At 39.2% G+C, this 17,924-nt stretch overlaps 1 protein-coding gene across 2 annotated transcripts in view; it reads right to left on the bottom strand.

Annotated features, from left to right (window-relative positions):
- Positions 1 to 17,924, bottom strand: part of khdrbs3 (KH domain containing, RNA binding, signal transduction associated 3) — a 526,056-nt gene that overhangs the window by 173,343 nt on the left and 334,789 nt on the right. For both annotated transcript variants that reach the window (XR_005630743.1, XM_039737376.1), the window contains exons 4-6: positions 14,089 to 14,235; positions 7,425 to 7,558; positions 6,742 to 6,931 (exon numbers count right to left, since the gene is read on the bottom strand). Coding sequence is in view for 1 of the 2 variants with exons in the window: in XM_039737376.1 (XP_039593310.1) it covers positions 6,742 to 6,931; positions 7,425 to 7,558; positions 14,089 to 14,235 (471 nt within the window). In the remaining variant the exon portion in view is untranslated. The remainder of the gene's footprint in view (positions 1 to 6,741; positions 6,932 to 7,424; positions 7,559 to 14,088; positions 14,236 to 17,924) is intronic.

Below are 17,924 nucleotides of genomic sequence, written 5' to 3'. Positions count from 1 at the left end.
CCTGATCTCTACACCGCACTATACAGTGCATCCGGAAAGTATTCACAGCGCATCACTTTTTCCACATTTTGTTATGTTACAGCCTTATTCCAAAATGGATTAAATTCATTTTTTTCCCTAGAATTCGACACACAACACCCCATAATGACAACATGAAAAAAGTTTACTTGAGATTTTTGCAAATTTATCAAAAATAAAAACTGAGAAAGCACATGTACATAAGTATTCACAGCCTTTGCCATGAAGCTCAAAATTGAGCTCAGGTGCATCCTGTTTCCCCTGATCATCCTTGAGATGTTTCTGCAGCTTAATTGGAGTCCACCTGTGGTAAACTCAGTTGATTGGGCATGATTTGGAAAGGAACACCTCTGTCTACAGAAGGTCCCACAGTTGACAGTTCATGTCAGAGCACAAACCAAGCATGAAGTCAAAGGAATTGTCTGTAGACCTCCGAGACAGGATTGTCTCGTGGCACAAATCTGGGGAAGGTTATAGAAAATATTCTGCTGCTTTGAAGGTCACAATGAGCACAGTGGCCTCCATCATCCGTAAGTGGAAGAAGTTCGAAACCACCAGGACTCTTCCTAGAGCTGGCCGGCCATCTAAACTGAGCGATCGGGGAGAAGGGCCTTAGTCAGGGAGGTGACCAAGAACCCGATGGTCACACTGTCAGAGCTCCAGAGGTCCTCTGTGGAGAGAGGAGAACCTTCCAGAAGGACAACCATCTCTGCAGCAATCCACCAATCAGGCCTGTATGGTAGAGTGGCCAGACGGAAGCCACTCCTTAGTAATTGGCACATGGCAGCCCGCCTGGAGTTTGCCAAAAGGCATCTGAAACAAAATTCTCTAGTCTGCTGAGGCAAAGATTGAACTCTTTGCTGTGAATGCCAGGCATCATGTTTGGAGGAAACCAGGCACCACTCTTCACCAGGCCAATACCATCCCTACAGTGAAGCATGGTGGTGGCAGCATCATGCTGTGAGGATGTTTTTCAGTGGCAAGAACTGGGAGACTAGTCAGGATAAAGGGAAAGATGACTGCAGCAATGTACAGAGACATCCTGGATGAAAACCTGCTCCAGAGCGCTCTTGACCTCAGACTGGGGTGACGGTTCATCTTTTAGCAGGACAACGACCCTAAGCACACAGCCAAGATATCAAAGGAGTGGCTTCAGGACAACTCTGTGAATGTCCTTGAGTGGCCCAGCCAGAGCCCAGACTTGAATCTGATTGAACATCTCTGGAGAGATCTTAAAATGGCTGTGCACCGACGCTTCCCATCCAGCCTGATGGAGCTTGAGAGGTGCTGCAAAGAGGAATGGGCGAAACTGGCCAAGGATAGGTCTGCCAAGCTTGTGGCATCATATTCAAAAAGACTTGAGGCTGTAATTGCTGCCAAAAGTGCATTGACAAAGTATTGAGCAAAGGCTGTGAATATTTATGTACATGTGATTTCTCAGTTTTTTTATTTTTAATAAATTTGCAAAAACCTCTAGTAAACTTTTTTCACGTTGTCATTATGGGGTGTTGTGTGTAGAATTCTGAGGAAAAAAATGAATTTAATCCATTTTGGAATAAGGCTGTAACATAACAAAATGTGGAAAAAGTGATGCGCTGTGAATACTTTCCGGATGCACTGTATGTATCTTCTATTAATGGAAACAGTGCTGGAAGACTTCTTGCTTGAGGCTCTTCAACAGGCTTGCCATTTTTGTCTTCACTTCATCCATTGAAGAAAAATGTGTTCCCTTCAGCTCACTTTGATTTTCTGGAGCAAATGAAAATCACAGGGAGCTAAACTGGGTGAATAGGGAGGATGATCGAGGACAGGAATGTTATTGTCAGTCAAAAACTGCTTTACGGAAAAATTTTTTCACCCGACATTATCGCGCCAACTCATGTAGAGATTTTTGTGCAAATATTGACTGGGCTATTGACAGGAAATACCTAGCCGGTCAGCGATTTGAGAGCGCGTGTAGAAGGGGATATAGTTCTATGATTCACATCCGGCTGACCTCCAGACGGTTTTCCAGGAAAACCCCAAGCCCAGTCCGGTTATTTTTGTGTCTCCTTTTTAGTTTTGCTTACATCTTCTATCTTATGAATGTCATCTGCAGTTTTATGCAGTAGATTTCAAAACTAGTAAAGTAATTTCCATTTAATTATTGTTAACAAACCAACAAATAGGAGGATTCACAAATTGTATACCCATTAATCACAAGGGCCAACTGATTATGGTACCTATAGTTTCTAAAAGACAATGTTTTATATAAATACAGTGTTAGATATTCTCTGACTTAGAATTAGAAAAAGAGTCCTTATTATATACAAGAGTGTACTGTATGTACTATAAGCTATCATGTATGTGCGTCCAAGTGTCATCTTCCGGGCTCATCTGAGGCATGTGCTACGACTCCGGAATACCAGAGGGTGCTATCGCTAACTCATGTATATCTCTTATTACACATAGCTCCAAGTAGGCACCCACTGAGGGCAAAGGACCATGCCCCTTTGAGCCCAGGAGCTATAAAGGCAAGGTGCTCCTGAGAAGTTGTGCATCATTCAGGAGATGAGTGCACCACCTTACAGAGCTCTTATCCTGTGATAAGACAGCTAAAGCTGTCAAGCAAATGGGGTGACCCATTGGGTCCCCAACCTTCCTTTTGAGTCCTGTTCTTCCCTCAGTCAATGACAAAGCACAGTGTATGCAGTGGCTTGATGGATTATTTTATCTGCAACAGCAGCACACCAACAAATACAGAGGTCTTGGCAATTTTTCATAATAGAAATGTAAGAATCAAACCATAATTATTTTGTTACTTTAAAAAAAGACAATCATTTTCAAAATTGTTGAAGACTCATTGTCAGGCAGGAATATTAAGAAATTCTAAGAACAAATGTCTGCATCAAGCACCCTGTATGAGAGGTGCACTTGGAAGCTCTTTGCTGCAATTTAGCATTGCCGGTAATCTAAAAGAACAATTCAGCAATCAATAAATTACATTAATATTTAACAATGAATTTAAAGTTGGAGTGTCTCGCTCTGTATGAGCCAAACAGCATTGCTTTCTGTGCCAAAGAAGCCAAGCCACAAGACTAGAGAGTGAGAGGAGCATAGCTCTATCACGTTTGGCAGACAACACAAGCCATGAAGTATTTGTTGATCTAGACGGTCATGTTGGAGGGGAGCCATGGCAAGCAGCTAAGAATAAAAAAAAACCTCTTAGCTGAGTTTGCAAATCAAATGGCAAGGTAAAAACAGAATAAAGGATCTATCTAAATAACTTTTTTGTGAGTACGATTTACCTTTCAGTGTGTATACATGATAATACTTTGTTTCCTTTATAATGCTCTTTTATGGTATAAACATGGAAAAGGGTCAAAAAGGTTAATTATTTCTGCTGGGAGTCAGGCAGAAATTACTTTTGAAGAGTAATGACAAAGTAGAGTATACTGATATGGACATCAGAGATGAGCGAATGTCTGGTATGGACAGAAATGAGCAAGACATAGCACCAACAAGAGGGGAAGGAAGAAACAAAATCATAGGACAGACCTAGGGTAATTCGTATGGGAGATCACCAAGACCAAGAAACCAAATCCACAAGGACTGAAGCTGTGTGAATGAAAACAAAGCAAAGGGATGAACACTAGTATAGATTGGTGAACAAGAAGAAATGAACAGATTGGAAAATAAAGGTCAAGAGCTAGAAATAGTAGATCGAGACAAACACGAGAAGAGAAGAGATTAGCTATGTCATAAGCAGCATTTGTTAATTTATAAAGAGGACTTTGATGGTGCAGAGATATCAAACTGTGGACATACTGTAACTAAGGGTCTGTAATGCACTAGTAGTATGGGTGGCCTTGTATGGAGCTGAAAGTAGGACATTTGGCCGAGCAATTAAGAGAAGACCGGATGTGTTTAATTGAAGATACTTGAAATGGATTATGGGAATAAGACAGCCAAGAACAATTAGTAAAAAGGATTTGAGAGAAGAGACTAGTCAGATGGAGCTGAGATTGATATCGAGAATGATAAGATGGGTAGGCCATGTATGACACATGGACGACACAAGGACAGCAAGAAGAGTGGAAAGATGGATTCCAGTAGGAAGGAAAAGAGCAGGGAGCCCAAGAAAGATATGGGAAGCAAGAGAGAGGAGCATGAAGACAAACCCTGGAGGAAGCTTCACAGGATACAGAGAAGTGGAAGAAGCTTTATAACAGTCAGGACACAGCGCTGAAGTCAACGGACATGTGGCTAAGCAACTTTACCTAATAATAACTTTGGCAAAACTTTAGACTTAACTTCAACTAATGTTTTGGTTAGGGTAATTTAATTTGAAAGTGCAATGGCTTCCGTCAGTTTTTGATTATTCTTTTGAATTCCTCTAGAAGACACTATGAGAATTGTCTTTCAATAAAACCAGCATGGCTGTTTGGATAATTCTCATTTTTAAATGAACATTACAAATGGAAATAAACAAATAAATAAATACATAAATAAATAAGGACAAAAATAAAATAAAACTAGTAGTGAGAGATACAGTGAAAAGTGAATAATGATAATAACACAGATAAAATGTTATACTTGTAGATTTTACAGTAGTCAAAGGAATATGTTAGCAGTTAGTGCATCTCACAAAATGAAAATGAAAAATAAATACATAAATGGCATATGTGCTATTTTATTTCTTAGATTGTGTAAATAAAATGAGATAACTAAGAAAAAAAATCATACTGAGTCATGAATCAAACTTGGAATATGATGAAATATAAAGTTAATGTGTGAAAAACCTGTGTTGAAAAATGATAGCATATGTCATTCTTGGCTGTTTTTTTTAGGTCAACGGAAGTGCAAAAATTACCAATAAAATATTCAATTGGCTTAGATTGCACTCAATTCTAAAATCTCCCAATGTGCCGATGAAAGAATAGTGAATGGTTAGAGACAAAATAGGATTATGGCTGTGTGGTGATGAGCCACAAGCAGGGACAGAGTGAGGCAGACAGAGCTCAGCACTTTTGCATTGCTTACAGGCAGTCCCAGTTAATGGAATCCACCTTTAGGTAATGCTTTAGGAAAGATAATTCTGAGGGGCCTACTAACAAACATTTACTAGACATAACAGACATTTACATTTATTTGCTTAGCAGTTACTTTTATCCATTGCAACTTGCAAAAGAGGTCAGCATAATTGAGTAAACATCAGACAAGTGTGAGACAAGGTGTTACAGTGTGCAAGGTTCACCACAAATGAAGAGCTTAGAACAAAAGGCAAGCTAACTACAATTCAGTTCAAAAACAGTTAGACAGAAATTTCCCAAACAAGAGAGTCTTCAAATGCTTCTTACATATGCTTATTGAGTCAGAGATTTGAATGGAGGTGGGCAGCTTGCTCCACTAGCTAGTAGCTATACATTAAAAGAATAAGGATTGAGATTTGTTTGCACACAGAGATGGTATCACCAGATGCTGATCATCAGAAGAACTAAAAAGGAACACAGGAACTCACAAGTGCCTCCAAATATATAGTTCCCGACCCATACTCTGTAGGCAAGCATCAAAGATTTGACAGGGAGCCAATGTAGTGATCTGAAAAGTGAAGTGACATTTGTTTGCCTTGGCTGATTGAATGCCAGACGTGAATTTTAAATCAGCTGCAGCAGCTTGATGAGACATGCTGGTACTCCTGCCAAACATCACAGGTTTGTGACTGATCACTGGCAGTTACCAAAGTGCAAAATGCAAAACCTGGGATTTATCGTTGTGTGATGCCATGACAATACACTTGGCACAGTCGGCAGGATTTGCACGGTAGATGGGTGGGGTGTTGGCGGTGCTGTACAGTACAGCAGGGGTTGAATAAGAGAGAAAGCAGAGCTTAAGTCATCAGGAAGTATTCCGTTTTGCACTGCATACAGCCTGTCTCTGCAAAAACAGTTAACAGAGTTCTCTTTTAGCTAACAATTTAGAGAAGATGCTTCTGAGGAGTCCATGTAATCCAGACTTCTTGGGTTCGTAGTTGACCTCCAGCAGTTACCACAGCACAAAACGTGCAACCTGGGCTTGATTGTGGTTTGATTCTACAACAATACATGCTGACTGTACAAAACAGTGTAATATAATTCTGTCATTTTAATGAAGAAGGTGGAGGAATGAAAACCAATAAACATAAATGAGTTGTTCTTGACAAATGAAAAAAGCTTCCTGCTGGTCAATGTGCACAGCTTGTCTTAAGAAGGGTTCTGTATTTTAAATTTACTTTTGCTTTTGGCTTAGGTTGGGCATAAACTGTAATGTGGCTTTCAGGAACATATATGTCATCTTCCCATCTCTGCTGGCACATAAAATATTGAAATGTGCAAGCTAGAATTGACTCAAATGGTTCACATATTATAGTATTTTCTACTGCCTGTACATGTTTGCAACTGGCATTCATTTAAAAAACAAACATTTTACTTTCACTGTCCTACTCCAATTTGTGGAGAAGCAAATATTTTTGTACTAGATTTGCACAGTATCTATTGAACTTAAAAATTACCTACATAGAGCATGTGAAAATTTAAGATTACACAAGTTATAAAAACAGTCCAAAAGTAATTACTACCATATATTAATACTGTATATTACTTTCTATAGTTAAATTGTAAGCTTAAGCTTCAAACACTTTTTAAATTTGAAAGTTGGCTTTATTTTCCTTCTTTTTTTAGCGACTCAGAATCAACATACACTTACATATTCTCCATAGGTCTCATGGGCTGGAGGCGGGGGATGTCTGAATCCGACTGGAGGTGGCACACCTCGAGCTCTCGGAGCAGGAATACCACGTGTCCGGGTTGCTGGTAATCGGCCAGGTAAGGAGCCTCTGGGGGCTGGAGCTCCACGGGGCACACCTGCTTGGGGTGATGGGACCCCTCCTCGGCCCCTAACAGTAAAAGTACGGCAGTTACTAAGGAGGAACTTTAGGCAAAATAGTCTTTAATTCTAGAGCAAAACAACAGCAACATATTTCTTGTATAGCCAAAATCAAATAAGGAATGTTTTAATGGGCTTGAACAGGCTATGACAGACTCCCAGGCTAGATTCTCTAGGAAGACAAGAAAAAAACTCCCCAAAAAAACTTGCAGGGAAAAAAATGGAAGAAATCTTGGGAAAGGCAATTCTGAGAGAGACCCCTATCCTTGCAGGATGGGTATGCAATAGATCTCAAAAACATGGGGTAAATACATCACACAAATCAAAATAAGCAAAGTGCAAAGGTCCAAAAATAAAAAAGAATAATGTACATATATTTTTAATATTAGTTTTGATAATGTTTGGAAATTTTCCTTAACTTTTACTAGTGGTGTATTCATTTACCATTTATCCTTTGCAATACCAGTCAGATTTAAGGGAAGACAATAAAATGACAGCTTTACCTGGCAAGCCCTGTAGTTCCTCTGCTTCTTGCAACTGGTTTTCCTCTCACAGCTGGTGCTTCCGATTCCTCAGACCCTCCATTTAGATATGTCAGCTCTTGAAGTTGTGCTTGTCTGATTTCATCATTGTAATCCTGCAAACACAGGCACAGAACAGACATTTCAGAAAACACCAGTGCAGTCAAATCAGAATTACTGATTAGGCTTCTTGTGTTCTGCATTACCGAATTCAACAGTGTATAGAAGTTACTTGCTTCAAGGATAGCAGGCAGTGTAAGGGAATGTGAGGAAATGTTTGGAAAACTATCAATGCTGCTTTAATGAGAAGTAGCACAAGCTACAGTCCACCACTGGGATCCAGTATCCCAGGAAAACAAACAAGAACTGGTTTTATAGGTGATCCACAGTTAAGAGAATTCTACTAGAGCACAAAATCACAACTAAAATGGGAGACAAAGAAGTGTTTCTTGGTAATACAGAATAAACAACATTTCAGAGAGATAACTGTATAAACAGATCATTATAAATAGTTAGCTATGCACACTGGTTGGGTGTTTGATATGCACTGAAGCTTTAAGATGAATTTTCTTTAACTATACTGAGAGGCAAATAGCTGACCACCTCTCCACATACAAATGGCAAATCCACTGTTTTACTGGGAAGACACATTTCCGTTTATTTAAGAGAATTTTCTTTAATTATACTGAGAGGCAAATAGCTGACCACTTCTCCATATACTAATAGTAAGTCCACTGTTTTATTGGGAAGACACATTTCAGTTATTTTTTTCCTCCACACACTTTTTCTTCCTTACATATATGAAAACATGTGTGTTTGTGTTTTTTTTGTGGAAGGAAACATTACATTTTGTTTAAATATTCTACTTTCATATCTCTCTCTTTCTCTCTCTCTCTCTCTCTATATATATATATATATATATATATATATATATATATATATATATATATATATACTAAAATACCAGCTTACCAGGAGAAGTAGTGTGTTAAAGAAGCAATGAAAAGAAAAGGAAACATTTTGAAAATAACGTAACATGATTGTCAATGTAATTGTTTTGTCACTGTTGTGAGTGATGAGTGTTGCTGTCATATATATATATATATATATATAAATATATATATATATATATATATATTACACACACACATAAACATATATATATATACATATCTATACATATACACATATATATACACACACACATATATACATACATATATATCTACATATATACATACATACACATATATATAAACATATATATACATATACATACATATCTACATATATACACACACAGCTATTTCGTATCAGTGCAATACGCTGCTTGTTAAAACGGATAACTTCCGCTCTTACGTGCAAGTCTGCGTGGATATTATGAACTATCGTATTTGTTCAAGTTCTATTTAAATTTTAAATAGAAGGAATTTTTATTTAGTCGACAGAAATATCTTTGGTAGGAATGGTAAAACAGACAGGAATATTATTCGTGAATAAATCAACTCAAACCTTAAATAACTTATAATATTTTGCTCTCCATAAAAATATATCCTGTCTAAATTATACAAGTTAGAAATAAAGTAAACGTTAAAAGAACAAACATTCACATTTCTTTACTCTTATGTAATTTTATATAAAAATAAACTTAGATTTTAAATATCCCAAAAGATTTTGCTCTCCATAAAAATATATCCTGTCAAAATTATACAAATTCAAATATGAACATGCTGCATAACAAAACCTGGAAATATAAATAAAACGTGTTCCTTTCAGCAATAACAAATCAGATCATTTAGTTGTCTTTGCTCTTATGTCATTTTAGAGCTGGACGCCTGGCATCTTTTTTTGGCAACAGGTTCGTTTATGTTTGGTGTGAGGTTCTGTGTTGTGGAGATTCTCAGGATGGATTGCAGGTGCTCATCAGTGAGGCGACTCCTGTGTGCTGTTTTGTTAGTCTTTATCACTGAGAAGAGCTTCTCACACAGATATGTGCTACCAAACATGCACAAGGTTCGAGCCGCATGTAGACGGACTTTTTTTGTTCTTCAAAGTCACCAAAGCGTGCAAACTCAGTGCGCTCAGTTTATCAGCAAAGTGCGTATTTGGGAACACCGTAGTGACGACTTGGTTTAACATTACTTGGCAACAGGGAAAGTGGGGCAAATTGCACTGGTGCATTTGTGTCTCCCATAAAAGCAGCTTCACTTGAAATCACTTTGTGATTGTGCACGGATAAAAACGTCCGCTGAAGTGTCAGATTCTTATTTAATTCCATTAATAACAATAATACAGTATATAAAATGATCTCGCGGGCCGGATATAATTACACGCCAGGCCGGATGTGGCCCGCGGCCCTTGAGGTTGACACATATGGACTAAATAGAACTTGAAAATATATATTTTTTTAAATGTGATCGCGCAATTCAGATAGAGTTGACGCACTACAGCCTGCATGCCTCAATAAGTCATCCTCCCTCGCTCTTACTTTTTTACCGCTCATCTAATGAATACACTGAGTATGGCTTTACCAAAACAATCATTGATGGCGAATAAAGTATCCATTATTCGAGTATGTAGATCGGGATATATATATACATATATATATACCCGCGTCGCAGCGAGAAGTAGTGTGTTAAAAAGCTAGAAAAGAAAAGGGAACATTTTAAAAATAATGTAACATGACTGTCAATATACAGTATTTGTTTTTGAGTGTTACTGAGTGTTGCTGTCATCAAGGATTTGCTTATCATTATTTCTTTCAATCAGGTTCGTATTTGTAGGATGTGTTGTGTTCAAGTTACATTCCGTGTTTGTCAATCGTTGTAAAGATGACAGGTTTCATTCATCGATTCATTTCTTACTGCATCAATAAACAGCTCGTCTTCTTCTTTATCTGAGCCGTGACACACTGCATGCACCGGTTTTTTTTTTACACTGTCTTCCTTTAGCGGGACATTAACTTTTTCCACCGTGTGCTTTGTTTCTGCAGTAGCTGCATTTATGAATATGCTTGTATGTATCAGACGCTTCATATTTTTTGCTGCCTTTTCAATTGTGTAATTCGGTTTTTGTTCAGCGCTCTTTGGAACTGTTGCTTTTATCTGTGCACGCGTCAGTTCACGTGAGCGCTCGGTGTACATGCATCGAAGTTTCCCAGCTGTGCTGGTGCCATCTCGTGCTATGTCCATGGCTGTATTTAATGTTACCTTAGTCCTGGCACTTAAAACTTTCTCTCGCAGTTTCGCTGAGTTTGTACCAAACACCACCCTGACCATCTCATCTTCCTCTGCATAAGCACAGTCCTTAACCTGTGAATATTTAGTGGGAGTTTGCTATTGGATTGCCGCTGACGGACGACCTTATATGGGCAGGCACTAAATTACAAACGCCAGCGGCAGCCTGTCTATGAACTTAATTTAAAGTGTAGGTTTACATCGTGCTTTGTTTCCGAAGTAGCAGAACTCATAAATATGGTTGTATATGTCACTCGCTCGCTTCTTATTGTTTCGCTGCCTTTTCAATTATATAATGCATGTTTTCTTCAGCGCTTTTTGGAGGTCTTCACGGTTTTCTATGTACTGCGTGATTACGTGAAGGTGTGATGATGTCACACGAAACTCCGCCCCCACGGCGTTCAAGCTCATCTCCATTACAGTAAATGGAGAAAAACAGCTTCCAGTTATGACCATTACGCGTAGAATTTCGATATAAAACCTGCCCAACTTTTGTAAGGAAGCTGTAAGGAATGAACCTGCCAAATTTCAGCCTTCCACCCACACGGGAAGTTGGAGAATTACTGATGAGTCAGTGAGTGAGTGAGTGAGTGAGTGAGTGAGTGAGGGCTTTGGCTTTTATTAGTATAGATATATAAAATCCAGTATCTGTCGGTGTGTCTGTCCACATTTTACGAGAGAACTACTTAACGGATTTAGATTGGGTTTTTTTCTATAATTTGCTTGAACATTACGGTTGATTTTGCGACTTCTCTCATCATGCTAAGAATCAGTGTTCGCTTGCAGGAGCAATATATTCGTTCTAATTTGAGACAGAGGCTGCGGGCCAAGGGGAGGGGGAAGCATGACATCAGGTGTGGGGAGTTGGGCGGGGGCTTCTTCACTATCCTGTTTCACTACTATGTGGATGGTGATGCAGGGGAAGGCTAGTTACTTCATATTTAAATGAGCAATTGTATTTATTTTCTATGAAGCACTTTCAGTGGATTCTGAAAGTACTCAGACCCCTTCACTTTCTGCATGTTTTATTGTGTTGTAGATTTATTTTTAACATATACCCCATCAATGTACAATCAATAAGCCTAAGTGAAAACATGTTTTCAGAAAGGTTTACAAATGAATTAAAAAACAAAAACTGAAATCTCTTTTTCATAGAAGGATTCAGACCCTTTGCTGTGCCACTCCAAATTGTGGTCAGGTGTATCCTGGAGATGCGTTTAGAACTTCGTTGGAGTCCACCTGTGGCCAGCTAAATACATTGTTTAGAAAGGCACACGTTAGTATATAGAAAGTCCAACAATTAACACTGCATGTCAGGACAAAAATCGAGCCATGAAGTCCAAGGGACTCCATGTAGACCTCCATGATTAAATTGTGTTGAGGCAGCTTTGAGAGTTTCCAGGAGCACAGCTGCCTCAATAATTGTTAGAAGGAAGAAGTTTGGAACCACCAGGACTATAACTAGAGTTGGCTGTCAGGCTAAACTGAGTAGCCGTCCTAGAAGTGCTTTATTCAGGAAGGTGAACAAGAACCCAATGGTCACTCTAACGGAGCTTCTAGTTGAGATAGGCGAACCCATCAGAAGGACAACCATCTCAGCAGCACTCCATCAATCAGGCATTTATGGTAGAGTGGCCAGCCTACTTGGATCCTGCCAAACAGAATTTAAAGGACTCTGAGAGCATGAGGAAAAACATTTTCTGGTCTGATGAGACAAAGACGGAACTCTTTGAGAAGAACACCAAACATTATGTCTGGTGAAGACCAGGTACTGCCCATCATCAACCTAATATATTCCTACCAGGAAGCATGGTGGTGACAGAACTACCTTTCAGCGGCAGATACAGAGAGACTGGTAAGAATTTAGGAAAAGATGAATGCTGCCAAATACAGGGAGATCATTGAAGAAATCCTGCTCCAGAGTGCATGTGACCTCAAACTGGGATGACAGCTCACCTTGTAACACTGCAGTGACCTTAAGAACAGTTGCTTTAGTTATTGGTCACCGCAGTTGGGATGTGTGTGCTCACAAGTCATAGTTTTATTTAATGAAATCGACAATGCTCCACTATGACGTCGGCGTTGATTCTCTTAGGGGTACCCAAATCCCCTGCTTCCACTGTCAGTGGCGATTCTCCAAGGGCTGCTGATCCAACTTCCAGCATGACAAAGACCCAAAGCTTACAGCCAAGACAACAGTAGAGTGAGATGAGGGAAAATCTCTGACTGTCCTTGAATGGCCCAGACAAAGTCCAGACTTTAACCCCATAGGACATCTGTGGTCAGACCTGAAGATGGCAGTTTATAGATGTTTCCTATTCAGTCTAACGGATCTTGAGAGAATCTGTCAGGAAGAATAGGATAAACTGCTCAAATTCATGAGTGCAAAGCTTGTAGTGACAAACACAAGAAGACTCAAAGCTGTAATTGCTTTCAAAGGAGTACTGAATCTAGGGTCCAAATGATAACATGACTAAGAGATTTCAATTTCTGATTGTTAATAATTTTTCAGAACTTTCTGAAAAATGGTTATTGATTGTAGATTGATTTACAAATTGACAAATATATCCATTTAAAATTAAAATTCACAACTTGATAAAGTCAGCAGAAAGTGTGGGGGGCTGCATACTTTCTGAATTGTCTGTACATGTTGTTTATATTGTACTTCTCAGTCTGCATATTTGATATTGAATAGTAAAGTGGGTAAGGTAACAGACCTTAAACACAAAAGATGAACATTTAAATCTTACCGTTTGACTCTTGGCAAGCCGCTTAGCCTGCTTGTGCATCAGATGTAAAAATATCTGTAAACAGTTGTAATGCGTCCTGATCACACAAGTTGCCTTAGGTAAAGGTGTCAGGGAAAAATATAATAAAATGATAAATATCCTAGTCTGCACTGCCTTGTGATGGTGCCTTCTATTCATAGCATGATTTCATTAAATACCAATTGATCAATTGATACCCAGCACATTTTACTTCATTTTAATGGTTAACATGAGGTAACATCTTCATTGCAGACTTTTCGCTTTTTCACCTTTAAGGCTGGGCTGAGTAAGTTGGAAGAGATTCTCAAGGGCATGTGTGATCCTATTCATAATTAAGATCAATTTTGATTAATCTTTAAGGCACATTTAATCATCATAAAGCGCACAACAACTCACACACAGATTTATCTTCTGCATTGATGTGGCTGGACAGAAGATTAAAAATAACGGCTGTAGGAGAGGGCACTGAATTACTGACCTGGGAAATAGCTTTGGCATGTACAACATATTTTATGAGCAGTAAAACATAACATAACAACAGGATTAGGCCTTCTTCTCATACCCACAATGTGCGTTATTTTTGGCACTTTAATATTCAGTAATTTAAAATAAAAATATGTGTTTTTATGTGAATTTTCTTACAGGAATCAGGAATTTTTTTATCTCGTCCAGAGCATGTCCCATTCTGGCATAAGCTTCAGCAGGAGGAGCAAAGACTTCAATGAGAACATGGAGGTCTTCATTGAGATGCTGATATTTAGCTTCACCGCTTTTTCTGAGTTCTTCCTCCTACAAAAGAAGACAGATATTAACTGAAAACATATGCATTGTAAAATAACACCACTTCAAAATACAGTATATTGAATTTTTTTTTCTGTACACTCCCATAAATCCGAGCCTACTGTGTGTTGAAGATAACAGCCATCAATAAACAGGATAGCTGCTGATAACACACTTTAAGGCATATGAATGAGATAAGAGTGTTGTGCCTCTCCTTTGTAAAATCAAGACCCTTTTTTATATTTGTTCAAAATAAAGAAATCTGTTCATCATTATCACTTCTGGGATTGAAGCAAAACATCCAGAGCTGTGCAATCAAGCAGACTTAAAATTGCAGAGCAACAACAAAGCCAGAAACATGTTTCGAGTGGTGAAGGTTAGCCTTAGATGTTCTTTTAAAAATGAAGCTACAGTAACAGGGCAAACTGAAAATGAAAATATCAGTAAAATCAAGCCTATTTATTTATGATACATAGTGCAGATAGTAGCAGGGTACTTTTTCCAAGGTGTGCCTAGTTGGAAAATCAGTATCAGAAGGACGTGCAGAATCAGAAGAGCCCCTCCAATGACAACTGTGCAAAGCTAGAAGCACCTAAAAAGACTTCAGCATTTTTATTGTATTTTGCCTAACATATGCAAGTTAAAATGACACTGTGATACTGAACAGATATGTTATTAGATTTTTATTATTTATTTGTAGAACACAGATACTGGAGATTTCCACCGAATCTACTGAATTTTCTTAGAGGAAACAGGAATACAGATATACAATACTGTATCATTTATTATTAAAACTTTAGATGGAAATTTGGCTTTTTACAGAAGCTCTTTAAATAAATACAGAAATAGAAAATATATATATATGTATTGTGGTAACTCAGCCCCGGACACAGACAGACAGACACCGATTGTTCCAACACACATGTTTATTTACAATATGTACACACAGCATACAGTGCCCCAGCACCAATCACCCTTAAGTCCGGAATTTCCAATGCCTTCCGTCAGCACCTCCACTCCTCTCTTCCGAGCTCTGTCCTCTTCCTCCCGACTCTGGCTGACAACTGGAGGGAGGCGACCCCTTTTATTCCCTCCCAGGCGTGCTTCAGGAGCTTCCTGATGAGTTTCCTGTAACACTTCCTAGTGTGGCAGAAGTGCTGCATGAACACCCAGAAGCACTCTGGGTGTCCCTGGTATTTCTTCCACCAGCACCTCTGGGTGTGGTGGAAGTGCTGACGTCCAGGGCTCCTTACTCGTCTGGGCACCCCCTGGCGGTGGCCACGGGCCCCTATAATGTTGAGCTTCCATGCTCAAATCCCGTGGCCCCCACACAAACCAGGGCGGTTGCCCTCTCGTGGTACGGGGGAGGCATAGTCCCTCTCTTGGTCCTTCTCGGTGACCCAGCTGGGTAGAAAGTCCTCAGTGTTCATTTGCCAGAGACAGGATATGCAGCACTTTTATAACAGTACTCCATTTTCTTTTAATTCTCTTCTTTGCTTGTACCTCCAAGGGGTCGACAGTACATCTTATAACTGAGCCTGCCCTTTTAATTAGCTTGTTGATTTGGTGGGCCTCTGTTGAAGTGATGTTACCAGCTTAGCACACCACAGGGTAGAAAATTGCTCCTGCCATCTCAGAGTTGTAGAAGATGTTACAAAGTCAAGGTATAATTCACACTCTAATCTGTGTCTCCAGGTGGGATGGTGTACGGTCTCATCTATAATATAAACTATTAGCAGTTACATATAGTACAGTCGTGGCCAAAAGTTTTGGATTTGGACGCAAGTATTAGATTTCACAAAGATTGCTGCTCCAGGTGTTTTTAGATGTTTTTGTCAGATGTTTCTATGGTATACTGAAGCAGAATTACAAGTATTTAATAAGTTTCAAAGGCTTTTATTGACAATTACATTACATTTATGCAAAGAGTCAATATTTGCAATATTGGCCCTCCTTTTCAAGACCTCTGCAATTCGCCCTGGCATGCTGTTAATCAACTTCCGGGCCAAATCCTGACTGATGGCAGCCCATTCTTGCAGAATCAATGCTTGGAGTTTGTCAGAATTTGTGGGTTTCTGTTTGTCCACCTGCCTCTTGAGGACTGACCACAAGTTCTCAATAGGATTAAGGTCTGGGGAGTTTCCTGGCCACGGACCCAAAATTTCAATGTTTTGTTCCCTGAGCCACTTAGTTATCACTTTTGTCTTATGGCACGGTGTTCCATCATGCTGGAAAATGCATTGTTCGTGACCAAACTGTTTGTGGACAGTTGGGAGAAGTTGCTCTTGGAGGATGTTTTGGTACCATTCTTTATTCATGGCTGTGCTCTTAGGCAAAATTGTGAGTGAGCCCACTCCCTTGGTTGAGAAGCAATCTCAAACATGAATGTTCCCAGGATGCTTTACTGTTGGCCTGACCTTTTCTTCTCCAGAAAATGTTTTTTTCTGAATGCCCCAAGCAATTGGAAAGGGGATTCATCAGAGACAATGTCTTGACCCCAGCAGTCCAATCCCTGTACCTTTTGTAGAATATCAGTCTGTCCCTGACGTTTCTCTTGGAGAGAAGTGGCTTCTTTGCTGCCCTTCTTGACACCAGGCCATCCTCCAAAAGTTTTCGCCTCACTGTGTGTGCAGATGCATTCACACCTGCCTGCTGCCACGCTCTGCACTGGTGGTGTCCCCTGATCCCAAATCATGAATAAAGAATTATAGCAAAACATCCTCCAAGAGCAACTTCTCCCAACCGTCCAAGAACAGTTTGGTGGCCAACAATGCCTTTTCCAGCATGATAAAGCACTGGGCCATAAGGCACAAGTGATATCTAAGTGGCTTGAGGAACAAAATATTGAAATATTGGGGTCATGGCCAGGAACCTCCCCAGACTTTAATCCCATTGAGAACTTGTGGTCAATCCTCAAGAGGTAGGTGGAAAAACAAAAAGCCACAAATTCTTACAAACTCCAAGCATTCATTATGCAGGAATGGGCTGCCATCAGTCAGGATTTGGCCCAGAAGTTGATTGATAGCAAGCCAGGGAGAATTGCGGAGGTCTTGAAAAAGAAGGGCCAACACTGCAAATACTGACTCTTTATATAAACTTAATGTAATTGTCAATAAAAGGCTTTGAGACTTATGCAATGCTTGTAATTATACTTCAGTATATAGTAGCAACATCAGACAAAAAGATATAAAAACACTGAAGCAGCAAACTTTGTGAAAATCAATAGTTGTGTCATTCTCAAAACTTTTGGCCATGACTGTAGAGCAGGGCAGAGAAAGAGTTTCTTTTTAAAATTTTATTTTTTTGAGAATAGCAGAATCAGATTCAAGTGCACTCTTAATGTATTATCTAATCAACATTTTCAAATCTACCTTTCCTTCAAAATGAAGGGAAAAGAAAAAAATGTAGAGAGTTAAAAAAAAATCTAAGTGATTTGAAGGTTTACAGTGAATTATTACGGTCAACAGCTACTTCACAATGTGCTATTTGAAAAGAGCATTGAAGTGCTAGCATGTGCTGAAAAATTACTGAGCTGTTTTTTTTGATACATACAGTAAATGTATTTTTTCTTGTGTTCTATTTTACAGGACATTGCTTTTCCATTATACTTCAGGGTGGACACCTCCAATTGAGTAGAGTGATATAGAAAGCAGGCTGTATGGTGAAGGTTGCCAAGCTCCATCAGATATTACACCACA

This window comes from Polypterus senegalus, chromosome 15 (assembly GCF_016835505.1).
Source record: "Polypterus senegalus isolate Bchr_013 chromosome 15, ASM1683550v1, whole genome shotgun sequence".
Classification (NCBI taxonomy): domain Eukaryota; kingdom Metazoa; phylum Chordata; class Cladistia; order Polypteriformes; family Polypteridae; genus Polypterus; species Polypterus senegalus.
The sequence above is the reverse complement of the archived record's forward strand: the minus strand, read 5'-3'. Positions and strand labels throughout refer to the sequence as shown.